The following is a 16,334-nucleotide window of genomic DNA, read 5'->3' on the forward strand; positions in this document are numbered from 1 at the left end:
GTGGGGTCCGCCGCTCTCCTTCTGTCCCCAGCAAACAACCCTATCGGATCGCACCAGTGCGGAAACGAAGTGGAGCGAGGAGACGGGAGAGGTTCTGCTTTCTGGAAGACGCGCCTCCCAAACACAAAGGGGAGACGTTTTGTCGCGTTAGTTTTGGTCGCCCGGTGGTGGCGGGCGGTGCACGCTGTTGCGCAGCAAGTTGACAACTTTGGATGAACGAGGTGATGTTTTTACTCGACTTTTCCTTTTGATTTGAAGCGTCGGTTTAAACGCGTAAAAGTTGCTCTAAAGTTACGACCACGCGGTGACAAGACTAGTAAATAAAACACGTCTATTTAAAAAAAAACACAAAAAAAACACCGATGGCTAATTAGACCAACATCAAAAGAAAATGCCTGTCTTGGATTCTCTCCACTTGCTTAGTGTTTAACCAGGCTGACATAACACCATTTTGTTTGCCTTGCTGAGTAAACTCCGGTTACTGTTGCGTGTCAGGGGTCATAACCTCTGGCCACATTTTGGACCTGCCTTGACGCATGATATATACGTGTATATATAAGGGTGACCAGATGTTGGCAAAACCCTCTTAACTACAAGGTAAACTACACCGAAAATGAGCGACTTGTTTCTTTGAGGTGAAAAGGTTTGGTCGTAGCAGGAGAACGTGTCTGCGGACGTGTCTTTAGTAGTATCCGCACGCCAGCCTCTTAAATTGGGAGTTTCCAATTTGTGTTCGAGATAAGGATCTTCGGGTAGAAGCTCATCCTCGGTTAACTCTATTAAAGTTGAGGTGAAGTTTGATTGCTTTTTAATTCAAGTTTTTCCTACTGTTTGTGAGAAGTAATTACCCCTCGGAGGCTGCACATCCTCTGTGTGGTTTCCAGCTTGCTCTTGCAGCACATTCCTATGCTTCAGTGCATACCTAAGCATTTTTAATTATAGTTATAGCTTTTAATCAGACAGTTGTCACACTATGGGGGAAAAAAAAAAAAAGTTTCCACATTAGTCCTTCTGTTGTTTCAAAATGTCCGTTTCGGGTGACTCCCCATTGTAATAATTGAAGCTGTCGGGATGTTTCTCAAAGTGACACCCTCGCTCCAAGTACAGGTTAGGAGATCACTGGATTTTTGAATGAAGTTGGTCCAAAAGATAGCACTCCTTTCTAATTATAGACTTCAGAGTGGAGGCACTTTCCAGCCTAAGAATCATTTCAAAACAGATGCAACATCTGGGGCTTGGGCCTTCTTTTTTTATTTACGAAGGTGGGCACAATTTTGGGAATGTCCAAATCTGTGGATGTGGTTTTTGATTTGATTACTGAAAGAGCTAATATCTCGAAGTTTAACCATTTCATTACATTAAAAAAAAAAAAAAAAAAAATAGGAGTACACGGCACCTATATTAGTAGTTTTCTCTCAAGTAGGTCTACAGAGGTTGATCTGTACAGGGTTGTCAGGAAGGGTGTTCACTGGCAGACAGACTGACGGAGGGCGGAGGCATCCGCAAGAATGCTTGTGAAGAGGCAGCCAATTTTGAGACAGCTGTGTGCACTGCGTGGGTGCGCGTCCGTACATTATGTTTGCTCTATATGTAGGCATTGCTTGGCTGCTTCCCCCTCCCTACAAGCATGCAGCCCCCCCGCCCCCCTCCCTCCCTCCCTCCCGGGCAGTAATGAAATCCCTCGTCGGCGAGACGCACCAGCGAGCGCACAAATAGAAGCATCAACAGACTGCGGTGATGTTTATCAGCACAGGGCTTCTCAAGACAGCCGCCGCTGCATGTCAACTCTGCAGATCTGTTGTCACCAACACACCGGCTCCTCTCGAGCGGAGGCTCCCATCATCCTGCACACAATTCCATCTCGGGTCTCAGAAGTACGCACAGTTCTACCCGTGCAGAGGAGGGTCTCTCTGCCGCGTCCGTCCTCTCGCCTCGATGGGCACACAAACGCGCACTTCAGCCACAAGGCAGGATATCATGGCCGAGCTTATCAGCAGGCCGAGTTAATCAGACTTTATCTGCAGCCCCTCGGCGTCTTGTGTGTGTGTGTGTGTGTGTGTGTGTGCGCGCGCGCCCAACAATGACCATACAGAGTTGATGGAAGACGGGTGGGATTGGTGGGGCTGTCGTGGAATGGTTAACACGAGGTCAAGATTGTACGCTCAGTTTACGGTTTGCCGACTTGCGCCTGCGTAATCAAATGCAATCCAGCACAACCGTATCGCACAGTTTTATCTTATCTTTATCTGTATAATATGAAACTCCAGGCCACGTACTGATGGAACTAAGGACACCAGAGCCACTAATTGTGGCTTCTCAAGTTATTAAGTTGACTGGGTTTCTGTCTGAAAACATTGGCAGTAATACGTAATGCAGGAATACCACCAGCGCTCCGCCCGCTGAGTCGTTGCGAAGGTGCTGGAACCATCAATTAGCGCAAACACAGCAGAGCAGATAACCACACACTCCGAATCATGCACTATATCACTTTTATTAAAGCTTTCAGTCTTATCGGATCAGAAGGCAGAGGTGGGATTTAAATTTTTTTTTTTTTGCAGTACTATTGGGTTGCATTAGATTATAGAGCAACTGTGTAATAACTAGCGACTCGCATATTGCACTGCCAAAGATTTTGCATCTTACCAAAAGTGTCCATTGCCCGTAATCTTAAACACAGCGGGCTAGAAAGACATTTCAGTGGATATGTAGACGAAAATAAAACTGTAAACGCAGAGGACATGCTTTCAAATACACACTCGCAAACATAGTTCCTACTGCACGCACATTCCTGACGAAATGATAGCACCGCAACTTGTGCTTTAAGAGCTTCACTTGTTATTATTATTATTCAGCTTATTGTAATCTTTTTGAACCAGACAAAACACTGATAGGCTCCCATGCTGGTGTCGAGTAAGTGAAGTGCTGTGTGGAGACACCTTTGTCTAGTGCGTTATGTTTTGATACACAGCAGTGGGCAGAGATGATGGTGGGGGGGAGGGGGGTGTTCCTTTGTGAGCTGAGCTCTGGACATGATAATACTCTTTTTTTTGGACAGACTGCTGACACATTTCTCTTCCAGGTTTTGGAATTATAACTACACCTCAAATATTGTGAAGTTCCAGACATCAGCATTGAATTGCAGATAATGGACCAAGGTGCAGCTTTAATAAGAACACAGTCACTCGGACGTCAACACCCTGCTGGTGTTTCTTTGTGGAGGCTGTCACTCATCTCGCACAGCAAGCGTCCAATCATTCAGCTCTCTTTGAAAGGTCAGAGGTCGACCCACACTTAGCTGTAGAAACACAGTGGGGGTCAGAACACTGCTTTACTCCCCGACTTGCTGGATCATAAAATACATGTTACCCCGGCAGAGCCTTGCTAACATCTCTTACCTATCCCGCTATTAAACATTTCACGCTGCACTGTTATTCATACTTCAGCATTTGCCTTTGTTTATCATTCCAGGTGTCCCGCCATGCACCCTGATATCCGTCTCCCCCTGCTCTCAACGCTGCTGCTCCTTCAAGGTCGGTTGATTGATTTTATTACTGTTTTGCCATCTCTGCGTCTCCGGTATTCAGGGCCATTAGAGCCAGGGCAAAGAGTCTTGTACCATGTTGGAATGTTTCTAATCTGCTCACATTATTACGGATGTTTGGTTGGTCCAAATCACAGACTGCGGCCGTCTGTGAGGGTTAGTGTTATTGTAGGTATACAGTTCATTGAAAGGTGTAAATGTTTTTGCCGAGAGAGAGAGAGAGAATGAACTCGCTGTAATGGCTTCATAAATACAGTGTTGAAAATGTTCATTTGTTGGCGTGAGCCCATTTGTCATTTAAGTATTACGCCCTGCATGGTGGAAAATGTGGGGTGATTCACTGGACGACCTGAGATTCTTTTACTGCTTGAACCTATCAAGTCTCCACCGCTGAAGAATTCTCCCCTTCAAAGTGATTTCCTGCCTCCTGTTCTCGTTTCCAGGCGGGAGTCGTGGGGCAATATAATCGTTGAGTTGTTTTCAAAAATGACAGCTTTAGCACCATCTTGAGTATTTATTACTGGTGATTTTAAGAGTTTGAACTTGAGCAAACCAGACTTTTTTTTTTTTTTTTACCTCGTCAAGACGCGCCCACCTTTCGTCCTGTGCTGACAACACAGATAACATGTTGCGGTGCAACATATCCATGTAATCCAGCCCGGCAAATAAAATTTCACAGATAACGCCAGTTTTTATCGCTGATTTCGAGTGAATATTACTTATATCGCCCAGGCTGCGGTGGGATTAAAGCCAACTGGACATCAACCCCTCAGCCAGAGGACTTATGCTCATTATGTTGCTCCTGATTTTCCTGCTGCTATTTCTTTCACAGACATTAAAGATACACAGTCATTTTGCTGGAGGCTTTTGGCCGAACAGACAGACTTTTTGTTCAGAGCACTGGGGCCCCACTGACCATGACAAAGCTGCTTGCCAAGACCCTAAACTTTCACTGTCAGGAGGACTTTGGGGGCTGGAATGATGTTGGAATTAGGCGCAGATGAAAGGGTCGGGATTGTGAGGAGGTCGGTGCGCAGGCCTCTGGTTTTGCAGTTGGTACTTCTGGAGTTCTTTTAGTTTTTCCCCTTTAATATTTCCTCCCCTCATGCTGTTCCTTTCCCCATATGACTTGCTGATTGTACACTAGGATGTCATGGGTATTTAAAAAGGGATTTTTGTTAAATAAAATGCCTTTTGGTACAAATGATACTAACGCAGCATTATATTTTTAGTTTTACTCAGTGAATCAGTTTAACTATTTAGATATCAGTAGTTCTAATTTGACGTTCTTTCGAAGATGACTTGATGCTGACCTCTCCAAAAATATTTATTTTGCTGTAACACAGCTTTGCAAAGTGCCTCATTTTGTCTGTCGCGGTTACCTTCCAAAAAGTTTTTTTTGAAATAAAACCACACAAGCAGGTCAGTTGTGATCTTTTGAAAAGGAAGATAAAGGAGCTGTGCCGCTGTCCTGACACCCTCTCGCCATCCCTCCACTGAAGGGAAGACGCATGAGTGATAATCTCCCACTTCTGACTCAATCACCAGATACTCGAGTCTCCTCTTTTGATGAACATTCACCCTCTCCACCACTTGTCACGTCCTCTTGTTCAAATCTCATACTGTAGCAGGCGCCACTAAAAAGAAACGGCACATTCATGTCCTAAAGTGTCGTTGTTAGAGTTTATAATGACATTAAGAGCTACAAAATGAGCCATGAAGAGATTAGGGCTGAAACAAAGTAGTTGTTTAATCAGCCGGTTGGTCAATTAATTATTAAAGTCGCTGATGGAGGTAAAATTTAACACACTTCTTCTTGTTTCTCAAACTGGGGATATACCACTAACAAGTTAGTCCGAATTTTTTATTTAACAAAAAAACATGACTTTGGGCTCTTCAAATTTGTTGTCAGTTTTTATTATTAGAAATAGTAATCCCAAAAGTCATTACCGCTAATAAAAAGTAATTGTCCCTGACGGCCCTTTGACACATGTAGGTTTTTATTCATACATAATCACGTCTAATTTCATTTTCAGTAAAATTTTATTTTTCTATATCTGTACAATGAAAAATCCTTCTTTCTTTTGACAAATAAATCGCAAGTCTCCAAAAGATTACCAATTAAAGTAGTAACTGGTCTAAATTTTATGGAGCACATATGGCTGGAGTTACCGCTAGTCGGCTGCAACTTCCTCAATGCGTTTCAAACTACAAATACTTATTTCAAATTAAAAGCCCTCTAGTGTCACATACGATCCAGACGTATACTAGGTTTTGACCTCGTCTTATTGCTCTAATAACCGAGATGATTTTTCCACCTTATTAAATTGCATTTATCGTTAGTTTTTCATAGTTAATCTTTTTGTCATTCCTGATAGATAGATAGACTGATAGACTTTATTGATGTCGCAAGGGGACATTTTTTCATTAAAAAAAAAAAAAAATCTTAAAAATAAGATTACATTAAAAACAGTGCAACGGTGTTAATGATGGTGTAGGATGGCCATTTTTTTTTTGTCACTGAACTAAAAGGGTTTCATAATTATTTCCCTAAAACATGTAGTTTTTAACCGCTGACTAATTTTTTGTTCTCCTGAACCCTCACTTCAACTTCAGTGAAAGAAAGATGAGCAGAAGAGGAGGAAAAAGTCAATGTTGGCACTAAATTGTCCGACGCCGACACGCCCTTATTTCTATTGAACTTTTGCACCTTTCTTTCATGTTTTCTGTTGTACTTTGTTACTTTGCTCTCTGACTTTTTGTCACCGCTTTTAGCTGATTAGCAGGCGCTAAATCAACAGGAGGCGGGCGGCCTGAAGAACTACGGCGAAGTTGACGGGAACAAACCGACAATTAGTTTCTGCGTTCCGACTGGAGGGTGAGCACCGCCCCGTTCGGAGGGAGGAATCTATTTGTGTGGAGTTTGTAAAATAACTCGAGTGTCTCTGCGTGTCTGTCCTGGTCAAATGCCTCCGTGACCTGTTGGGGTTACCAGGGACAACAAGGCATGTATACAGGAAATGTCCCTCCCTCCTCTCTGAGCTGTACGTGTGCTTGAATAGAGGAACCTCATTTCACTGAATGGACCAAGGGAATGGTTTTCTTCACTTGTCCGCTCACATTAGCGTTGAGCCCTTCCGCAACGGATAATTGAGTTTTCAAATGGGAGACTGCATTGGCTTCAGGGAAAGCATCCAATTAAATACATTTAACATGTGAAGAAGCATTAGGGCTAACAGGTCACGGTATGCGTGTCTACATCTTTTGTGAGCCCAAGTGACAAACTGTACAGATGTATGTACGGGAAATCGCATGTCAACTTGTTGTCAAAGTGCAGGCGTTTGCGTTCATCCAAAGCGGTAAGGGAAGTAACCCTCCACTGCTTAGTGGATGTTAGAGGACTTTTTTTTTTTTGCTTGTGACCACTTAAAACAGTTTTAAGGAGTCACAAGACATCAGCAAAAAAAACATTTAATATGTTTTTAGAGTTCTTGTCTTGTTTCTTGAAACACCAGGTTGTGCGACATTGACAAATCAACAGTGATAAACCCATAGGGTCGTAGTTTCAGGTCCGACGTCATCAACCACCCTCAGCCAAGTATATCGCCCCTCTTGATCCAAAGCGACCATGACTCTGTTTCTATGACTGCAATCGCGTTCTTCGCCGCTGTTGCCAAACAGGCTGAGTGTCCAATGTAGAGGCTTAGCTGTAAAGTTTCTGCAGCCCACCTCGGTGGGCTCACAGTCGGCCTTCCATCTATGCCTTCTACTTTTCCCTCTTACCAGTTTGAGATATTTGGCCTGTTTACTCTGATGGGCCTCCTCTATCCAGTCTTCCTGGGAAACAGTCAGGTCCAGCAGAAGCATTTGCTCGGAACGGGCAGATGTTAAGTCTAAACCTGGCCTGAGTGTCGTCATTGCAACACGGTCCGCTTCAGCTGCCTCCTTCAGTCAACCATCAGCTGCCAGTCACGAGCTAATTTCAAATTTTTCATGTTAATCATCTCGCGACCCCTTAAACCCATCATGTGAAACCTTTTAGACGTCCTGAACCCGATGTTGGGAACCACTGCTGAGATATGCTACAGCAGAGGTGGCTCAGACACAATATTCATTTTTTTTAAATTTCCTTTTGAAAGACCAAATGTTGCCGGGGTTTGGTTTGGTCATTAAAAACCCGACTTTCAGTTTATCTTGAATGTCATCGGTTGGTGCTCAGTATCTGAAAATTGCTGTACGAGTCTGTGTGTGTATAAATACATCTGGATGACCTCCACGTTGTTTGTCCCCTTCCAGTTCAGCAGGACGCTGCCGTGCAGGAGATCCAAACCAGCCACGAGAACATTGCAAAGATCAACTCTGCAGGAGAGAGTGAGTACCCGCCTGACCTCGTCCTTTACAAATGAAACTTGGTGAGGGAGGCTGAGGCGGTTGAAGGAGCTGTGACGGTAACCGTGTTGACAGGTCAGGCGGTAATGGCCACGCTTTAGACCCGCATGCGTGTAAATGTCGGCTGCCAGCCACGCCGTGAATGTGCCAGCGGAGCTTTCATGTTACTGCAAATGGAGATTGCATTGCGATGTAGCGTGACGAGGCTGCGGAAGAATCCGGCGCGAGTGGTCTTATTGGCCTGATGTCTGTGTCACAGACGACGGTGCGTGTGGAGGTGACTGTCCCGTAACGTGAACGTTTGACAGACAGACGGCACACGCTCGCTGCCTCTGCACATTCTGACATGACAGCAACACCACAGATTCTTTATACCTCCGGCGAGTACAGACGTGTGGAAAAGAGACAGAGACAGAAAGAGAAAGAGAGAGAGAGAGTTTTTTTGCTTGGTAACGGTTTAGTGTGTTCGCTCTGGGGAAAAGAAAATTGAGCTTTAGCACGCGAAGCTGGTTTTCTTCTTATTATGTTAAGGTTTTATTTTCACCTGGAACAATTCATTTTTGAACCAACCAACCAGGATGCCAACATATAAAGACAATAAATGAGTTTGGACCTACATCTTTGTTTTTACATCCAGAGGGTGTAACTTTTTTTATGACGTGTGTGCGTGCGTGTTTCCATGGGAAGTGATGCAGTGCTCAGCAGCCATGGACATCCTCTTCCTCATGGATGGTTCCTACAGCGTTGGGAAGGGCAGCTTTGAGAGGTCCAAACACTACGCGATCAAACTCTGTCAAGCACTAGACATCGGACCAGAAAAGGTTTGTCCCCCCCCCCCCCCCCCACCTTCTCCCCCCAACTCCCTCCCCTCTTCATCTTCACCATCAATCAGTACTCTTGTAATTGCACTCTGGTCCAGGTGCGAGTCGGTTTGATTCAGTTTGGCTCCGTTCCTCGGCTGGAGTTTTCCCTGGACTCGTACTCCACCAAACAAGAGCTGACGAAGCACATAAAGAAGATTTCTTTCAGGTGTGTGTCTCCTCTCACCTCACTCTCCGCCGGATCATGTTCCGGGTTTCAAAAGAATATTATGGAATCTTTTTTTTTTTTTTTTTTTTGTACTGCTGAATCAGTAAGACTGAAATAACAATCATCACTAATATATAAAATGATATACAAGCATGTGTAGTTCATACAGTCATATGTATCCCTTTTAACAAACTAAGCTGGGATTGACATTGAAATCTAAAAAAGTTCTATTCACTGAAGAAGGATGAGATATGGTTGAAGAAGAAGAAGAAAAAATAGCTAGTAAGTGATGAACATGTTACTGAAAATTTGAAGTCAAACTGTTTATGCTGCCATATAAAACATTATTTTGTTGCAATCGTATGATTTTAAAATTCATAAATAGCTATTCTTTTGTCATATCGTCAAGAATATCCTTATTGCAAAAATACCCTGAAATGTCAAATAACTATTGTATGACTATAATGGCCGGCTCTTTTTTTAATGCAACAAAATCAAAGAACAAAACAAGATGAGAGGGAACTGTGTTCAGAAGACCCAGAATCACAGCAATTACTTATATTCTCATCTCTTTTCGTGTGTTTAAAAGTTGTCACAATTCTTAGTTGATTAATGTGGCAGTAGTTTAACTGATACTGGCAGCAAAACGCACACACACACACACATATGCAGAGGCTTAGTAAAACTAAAATCTGCCTGCCAAAAAACAAATTAATTTCAGATTAGAGGCGCCACCACAGGTGGTCACTAGATATTGGATAAGTGAATAAGCCGAGGAAGAGGAAAGTAATTTGACCGTGTGTGTGTGTGTGTGTGTGTGTGTGTGTGTGTGTGTGGGAGGAAGGGGTTGTTTCACAGTTTGAAAGAAACAATCTGGTTTCCAGTGCCTACCCACATTTTAAATTAGTTAGTGGCCACATTGCTTTGAATCAAATTTGTGTTTATTCATGCTTAAATGCTGAATAATTTATCTTTAGCAACATACACGGTAGAGATAGATGTTTCTTTATCTGCAGTCCAACGATGCACAAAGCGTCTTTGGTTTCGACACGTCCAGTATGGGCGTAAAGTGTGTGTTGATATAAATCTGTACAAGGGAGGTGATGTGGTTCAATCACGCCTGAAGGCCTTCAAGCTTTTCGCTGCTTCGTCTTGTAGTTTCAGTGCTTCGAGGGGACCCACCGTAGTATTGCTTTCACGGCTGAAGAATATTGGAAATATGATAGGGTGGCATCAAAACACGACCTCCAACTATTGTAAAACATGTCAGTCTTTTTCTCAGTGTTTGATGAGAGGTCATAAAGTGGCTCCTGCTCAACTGACATTCATGACTTCTTGAAAAAAAAAAAAGGACTTAAGTGGGTTTCATGAGGCCTGCGGTGATGATACTTAGCCAAGACATGGTTTCAGTCCAAGAACTAAAAAGTGGAATCCGACCAGAAGTCATTTTTAGTTGACTTTGGCAGTGATCATTGACTCCGCTCTCCAACATCTGTAGCACTGCGCATGTTCTCTAATTGCTCTGTTTGAGTATGTTTCGAACGATAACACGAAAAATCCTGCTCGTTCTCAAACTCTCCTCTCCCAGGGGAGGCGGCACTCAGACAGGCCTGGCTCTGAAATACGTCCTGAGGAAGGGTTTCCCCAGCGGCCGTAACTCCTCCGGCGTGCCCCACGTCGCCATCCTGCTGTCGGACGGGCGGTCGCAGGGCAACGTGCTGCAGGCCGCTGCGCAGCTCAAAGAGACGGGCGTGGTCTTGTTCGCCGTGGGCTTGCGCTACCCCAAGTATGTTTGGTGCTTAAAAAAAATAATCATTACCGATAAGACGAATAGTAATGCATGAAAGTGCTTTCAGTTGGTTGCAACGCAGTCTCGGGACAAAGTGTCTCCGTTTGTTTTCCAGGTGGGAGGAGCTACATGCTCTGGCCAGTGAGCCGATGGAGAGCCATGTCTTCTTCGCCGAGCACTTCTATGACGCTGTCAACGGCCTGTACACCACACTGACCACCTTCTCTGTCTGCAGCGCTACACCAGCAGGTTGGACTGGAGGGAGTTATGACGGATACACATGCTAATTATCCAAATGAGGAAATGTTTTCTATCTCTTTCACTCCCCTCCTCTCTAAAATCCTTGTGTTGTGTTTCTCTCTCTCTCTAACCCCCCTTTTCAATTCCCGTCCATCATTCCCCTCTCTTTCTAACACCCACCTCTGCCGTCCAGGCTGTCAGGTGGAGTCATTTCCCTGTGAAAGGAAGACACTGGAGACAGTGAAAGAGCTGCAGGGGAATTTCATGTGTTGGAAAGGCGCTAAGGGGTATTCCCCGTACACATCGCTCTGTCCCTACTACAGGCAAGTGGGCACGAAGATGCAAATACTTTTGTTTTCTCCCTCACAAAGAGATTTCTTGAATTCCTGCACTTTTCCAAGATTAAACACTCGCCCGCTGTTCGATGCATCTTTGCTGTAAATCGGCACAATGATGTTGACTGGAATATTTACAGATTCTTCTGGGTTGACTTTGCAGCATGCAGCAGGAATGATGGATCTTCCAGCACAAATGTATTTTATTATAAATTGTTGTGGCACTTTTGTGTTACCACAGAATAAATCTTCACAAGCCAACAGATTTTTTTTTTTCAGTTTGAATGTTTTACTTTTAAATATTTATTATACAATATTGAAACATATTTCCTCATATAAATTCAATAATTATAATATATATTTTGGAATTTAAATTGGACCTGAATATACAGCACTTTCCTCTCCTTTGCTCAATGAGCCACAAGCCAGTGTTAGAACAGAGAAACTCCCATGTGTTAATGTGCTGTGTCAGTGAGGGGGTGTTAATAAAAACAAACTGGTGTAATTGTGTCGGAGCCTTCCAGGGCAAATTAAAATGGCCTTAGACAAAATCTATCTCGCAGAACATTGTAACTTTATCACAGTAAAAAAAAAGGCCTCTGACTCGCAGAGCTCAGTTTAGAGAACCGTTTACTTTTTTTAGGTACAGTAAACAGAGGCAGTAATGAGACTGCTGTTTGTATGTCTACCATAAGCCGTGTATATAAATGTCCACATGAAAAACACTTCACATAAATGGCAGTAAAACAAAATGTGAGCCAAATGAGATATAAAGTGCCTTCCATCTGAGTAACTTATCATATTCAGTAGCTTATTAATTGAATGGTGAGGCTCAATGACTGTATTTACTTCACAGAACAGGTGTAGTGGAGTATGGTGCCTGAAACTCGCCCACATTCCTTCTCTCCGTAAGCATATACGCTCACAAAACAAGGGGATTTTCACTTGTGTATGTTGCAGGTACAGCAAGGTTTACAAGAGACACCAGACAGTCTGCCATCGGACCATCTGTCCAGGTAACAGCCTGTCGTTTCCTGCTTCACTCTTCTCTCTCCTGGATTAGTGGAGTTTACTTCCTGTCGTTCGCTCTCTGCACTGTAGATCCCTGTGACTCTCAGCCGTGTCTGAATGGAGGAACATGTGTATCAGAAGATCCGGAGGGCTACCACTGTGTGTGTCCACCCGGCTACGGAGGAGACCCGCACTGCGGTGAGTGCACTGTCTGGAGGAGACGCCTCACTGGCCTGTGTGTTCAGGTGATCTCTAATCTCTCCGTTCATCCCTCCTCAGCTCCTGCGATGTCACTGGACTGCTCTGTGGACCTGCTCTTCCTGCTGGAGGGCTCGGCCACCCTCACCCTGGAGGGCTTCCTCCGCCTCAGGTCCTTCCTAAAGCGCTTCCTGCAGATCGCCATCGGGTCCGACAGCCCCAGTAAAGTCGGCCTGGCAGTGTTCGGTGGAGAGACTCGAGTCGAGGCCCAGGTCGACAAGTTCAAAGGGGACCTGAGGGGTCTTCTGAAGGCTGTGGAGGCACTCAAACCGATCGGTGGCGAGACCCTGACAGGCCAGGCACTTCTCCACGTTGCGCGCCGTGGCTTTGTGAGCGCGCCGGTCTATGCCGACGTCACAGATGACCTTCCCCGCGTGGTGGTGCTGCTCACCGCCACGCCTTCCGCCGACGACGTCGTCGAGCCCTCGAAATATGCACGGGATAGAGAGATCTTCCTGATAGCAGTGGGAGCCGACAGTTTGAAGGGGCAGCTGAATAATATCACGGGAAACCCGCAGAGGACTCTCACCTACGCCTCGCCTGATAGGCTCACGAGCAAAATCCCGGAGCTCAAGGCCAAGATCTGCAGTGTGGATACACAAGGTACTCACTGACCAACACGGGACTTTTACTCAACAAGCAAAAGTCACACTCAAGTTCAGTGTTACTCACCAAAATGCATCTTTGTATCTTTTAATGTCTGACAAACATGTTCAACACATTTCCTTCCTCATAAAACATTTGCAAAGCCAAAGTTTGACAACACGATAGTTCCCAACCATGTTATCAGGGCTGGTGCTAGATTGGACCAGCGGGAGGGACGCTCTTGCCTGTGATAGGTTGTGTTTGGAAAGGTTTAGGTCAGGCCTTTCATTTACAGTCTAATGGGTTAGGTTCATAAACCTGTTGACTGGCAGTGAAACGGCAAATCACAGCAGCATAGAGTTAAGAGCATTCATCCCTCCGGCTGCTCTGATCTAGCACAAACTATTTACCATCAAGTTTTCTTCCTCACTGCTTTTTCTGGCACGCTGCTGCATATCACGGTGCACTGGCGCCACCTTTAGGTCAGTGAAATAGTGTGAAACTACTGACTGAGAGCATGCAACTTGTGTGTGTGTGTGGGACAAACATTCAGTTTTTTCAGTGTTTATGCAGGATATTCTGCTACTGCTGCTGTTTACTACTGATACTTACTGTGGCCATTAAGATCCAGTCATTAGTTCTGACACAAACGCATTGCACAGCCAACAAATGCTAAAATAAAATATATATATATTTTTTTAAATCTATCAAAACTTTATACGGCTGTGTAAATGTTTATCCGTTTAACTATTGACAGTCTGTTTGTGTATTTTTTTTTTTTCAACATAATTCTTTGTCCCTCCTGTCTCTCAGGTTGTCTGGGTCAGGCAGTAGACCTGGTGTTTGCCCTGGACGCCTCAGTTGGTATCGGCCGCGACAACTTCCCCACCCTGCGGGACTTTGTTCGCAGCATCAGCGTCCAGTTCGACATCAACCGCGATGTGGCTCAGGTGGCCCTCGTGGCTTACGGTCGCAGAGCCACCACCGTCTTCGGCCTGGACGCCCACGAGACCGGCTCCGCCATCCTCAAGGCCGTCGGTGACGCCGGCTACGTGGGCGGGGTGGCGTCGACGGGCGCAGCGTTGCTTCACATCCACACCAACGTCCTGACCGTAGCGAACGGTGCACGGCCAGGAGTCAACAAGGCGGTGGTGGTGGTGACGGACGGTTCGAGCGGGGACGACGCCGTCGTACCCGCTCGAAAGATAAGAGACAACGGCGTTTCAGTGTTTGTGATCGGTATCGGGGACGTGCAGAGAGAGAAGCTGATGCAGATTGCTGGTGCAGAGGAGCACATGATCTCAGTGCCGTCTTACGAGGATCTCAAGTACTTTGAGGATGTTCTGGTGCAAATGCTTTGTTCAGGTAAGAATGTAGAGAAACACCCCTGTTACCAAAGCTTTCGAGACCGGTTTGTCCTCTCCTTCTTTATGGATGGGAGAATGTGATGTACAATATATTATTTTTGATTTCATGTCTCTTTTTCGGCATTTTGCTTCACGAAGACGTCTTTGCAACAGGTCCTGTACAAAATAGGAGTTTGTGTACGTTTCATTGAGGTAATGACCTGTTTTGTGATATTCTTTCTATCAGAGGTGAAGAAACCAGTAAACCTGTGCAAGCCCAACCCCTGTATGAATGACGGGATCTGCATCCTGTCAGGAGGGAGCTTCCGGTGCCAGTGCCGAGGCTTTGAAGGACCTCACTGTGAAAAAAGTCAGTGGCGTCTCCTGTCCTTTCTTTATTCCTTAATTCCTGCCTTTGTCTTTTTTTTTTTCTTTTTACATTGCCAGTATCCCTTCTCTTTTCACTTTTTGCTTATCCGTTCGTGTGTTGCCTTACCTCTGGCCCCATCTTCAGAAACCCTGACACAACATCTGAATCATTGAGACTGACTGTATTCAGTCCAAAAACCTGCACTTCTGTTCCCCCTCTCAATAGATTTGCTTAAAACCTGTAGTTACTTGCCCTACTGGATTTAATGTTGCCAGATCCCACGAATGGAAGTAGTGCACAAAATGTAAAGCATGTGCAGATTGGGATCGGATTGGTGGCCAGAAACAAAGCAACAGCTTCGTGATTGATGGCGCAAATGTAGAAGTCATGACTTGTTCCGTGGTTCGTTTGCAGGAAGCAGTCGGTCTTCATCCAGAGGGGATCTTCCAAGACCGGCTGGTCTGAGGAAGAACCACCAGGAGCTCCTGCATCACTACAAACTACACCGTCGGAGACACGCTGCCTGACCCACAGTATACACACACACACACACACACACACACACACGGAAACAAATCACTGTATGAACACTTCCGAACCAATGATGTTTGCGGGTACACGCTTCAGCAAAGGGAATCCTCTTGTTGCTTTGTGTTTGTCTCGGTATTTAAAGTTGTACTCGATGTCAACGAGTGCCTCGTCTGTGTCTCTCCTGCCGTGTTCGTTTGTCCTCGTTTGTGTTTTCGTCAACCCCCATAATGCTTTCTGTTGTGCGACTGTCTCAACGCGGTTCTCTTGGCCGTTAAAGGATGTAAACGTTTATATTATAGTGTATATCTGTGTTATGATTTTTTTTATTATTATTTTTTAATGTATAATCACCAGTTAAAAAAAACAAAAAACCTTTACAAATTGGTCCCAAAAATGCTACATGTGTTCTATTTTCATGTTTTAATTGAAAGCTTTGGATGTTAAAAAGATGTTTCACCAATGGAGCTAATTTCAAAAATATGTGTACATGTATTTCATATTTAATTATATAAGCACTACAGCACACTTAATAAGGCTAGTTTTGTACTTCAACTTTTCTTTTCCTTGACTAATGACAATTTATCGGGAAAAGAGAAAAAACCTCAAATGGGACAGATTTCATGATGAGACAGATGTTTCAGTCCAACTTTAGTCTGTTTACATTTACATAAACAGTTGAATTTTTTTTTACTTGCACATCAGGTGACCAGCTTTTATATTGTCTACATGAAACAGCTGCTCATTTAAATTAATAGCCAAAGGAAAAATTGTAACACTTTGAACTGTCCAAAACATCTGCCAGACAAACACCCTTTTATCAAATGAGCCTCCTTCATAGTATGTTTTCTTTTCATGAGTGAGAATTGATTCCAATTACCCTGTAAATATTTAAATACTGCAGATTATATTC

General features: G+C 44.4%; 1 protein-coding gene across 1 annotated transcript; it reads left to right on the top strand.

The window, feature by feature from the left end:
• Positions 1 to 11: 11 nt before the first annotated feature.
• Positions 12 to 16,282, top strand: vwa2 (von Willebrand factor A domain containing 2). The gene is made up of 14 exons (XM_069155565.1): positions 12 to 221; positions 3,469 to 3,530; positions 7,838 to 7,912; positions 8,618 to 8,751; positions 8,850 to 8,959; positions 10,548 to 10,745; positions 10,864 to 10,997; positions 11,182 to 11,311; positions 12,284 to 12,339; positions 12,425 to 12,532; positions 12,614 to 13,195; positions 13,991 to 14,542; positions 14,771 to 14,893; positions 15,308 to 16,282. Exons 2-14 carry the CDS (start codon positions 3,479 to 3,481, stop codon positions 15,418 to 15,420), a joined length of 2,367 nt encoding a protein of 788 aa, XP_069011666.1. The 5' UTR covers positions 12 to 221; positions 3,469 to 3,478; the 3' UTR covers positions 15,421 to 16,282.
• Positions 16,283 to 16,334: the final 52 nt, after the last annotated feature.

Source organism: Embiotoca jacksoni, unplaced genomic scaffold, assembly GCF_022577435.1.
Source record: "Embiotoca jacksoni isolate LCO1_2020_lvr unplaced genomic scaffold, fEmbJac1.0.p SCAF_20, whole genome shotgun sequence".
Classification (NCBI taxonomy): Eukaryota; Metazoa; Chordata; class Actinopteri; family Embiotocidae; genus Embiotoca; species Embiotoca jacksoni.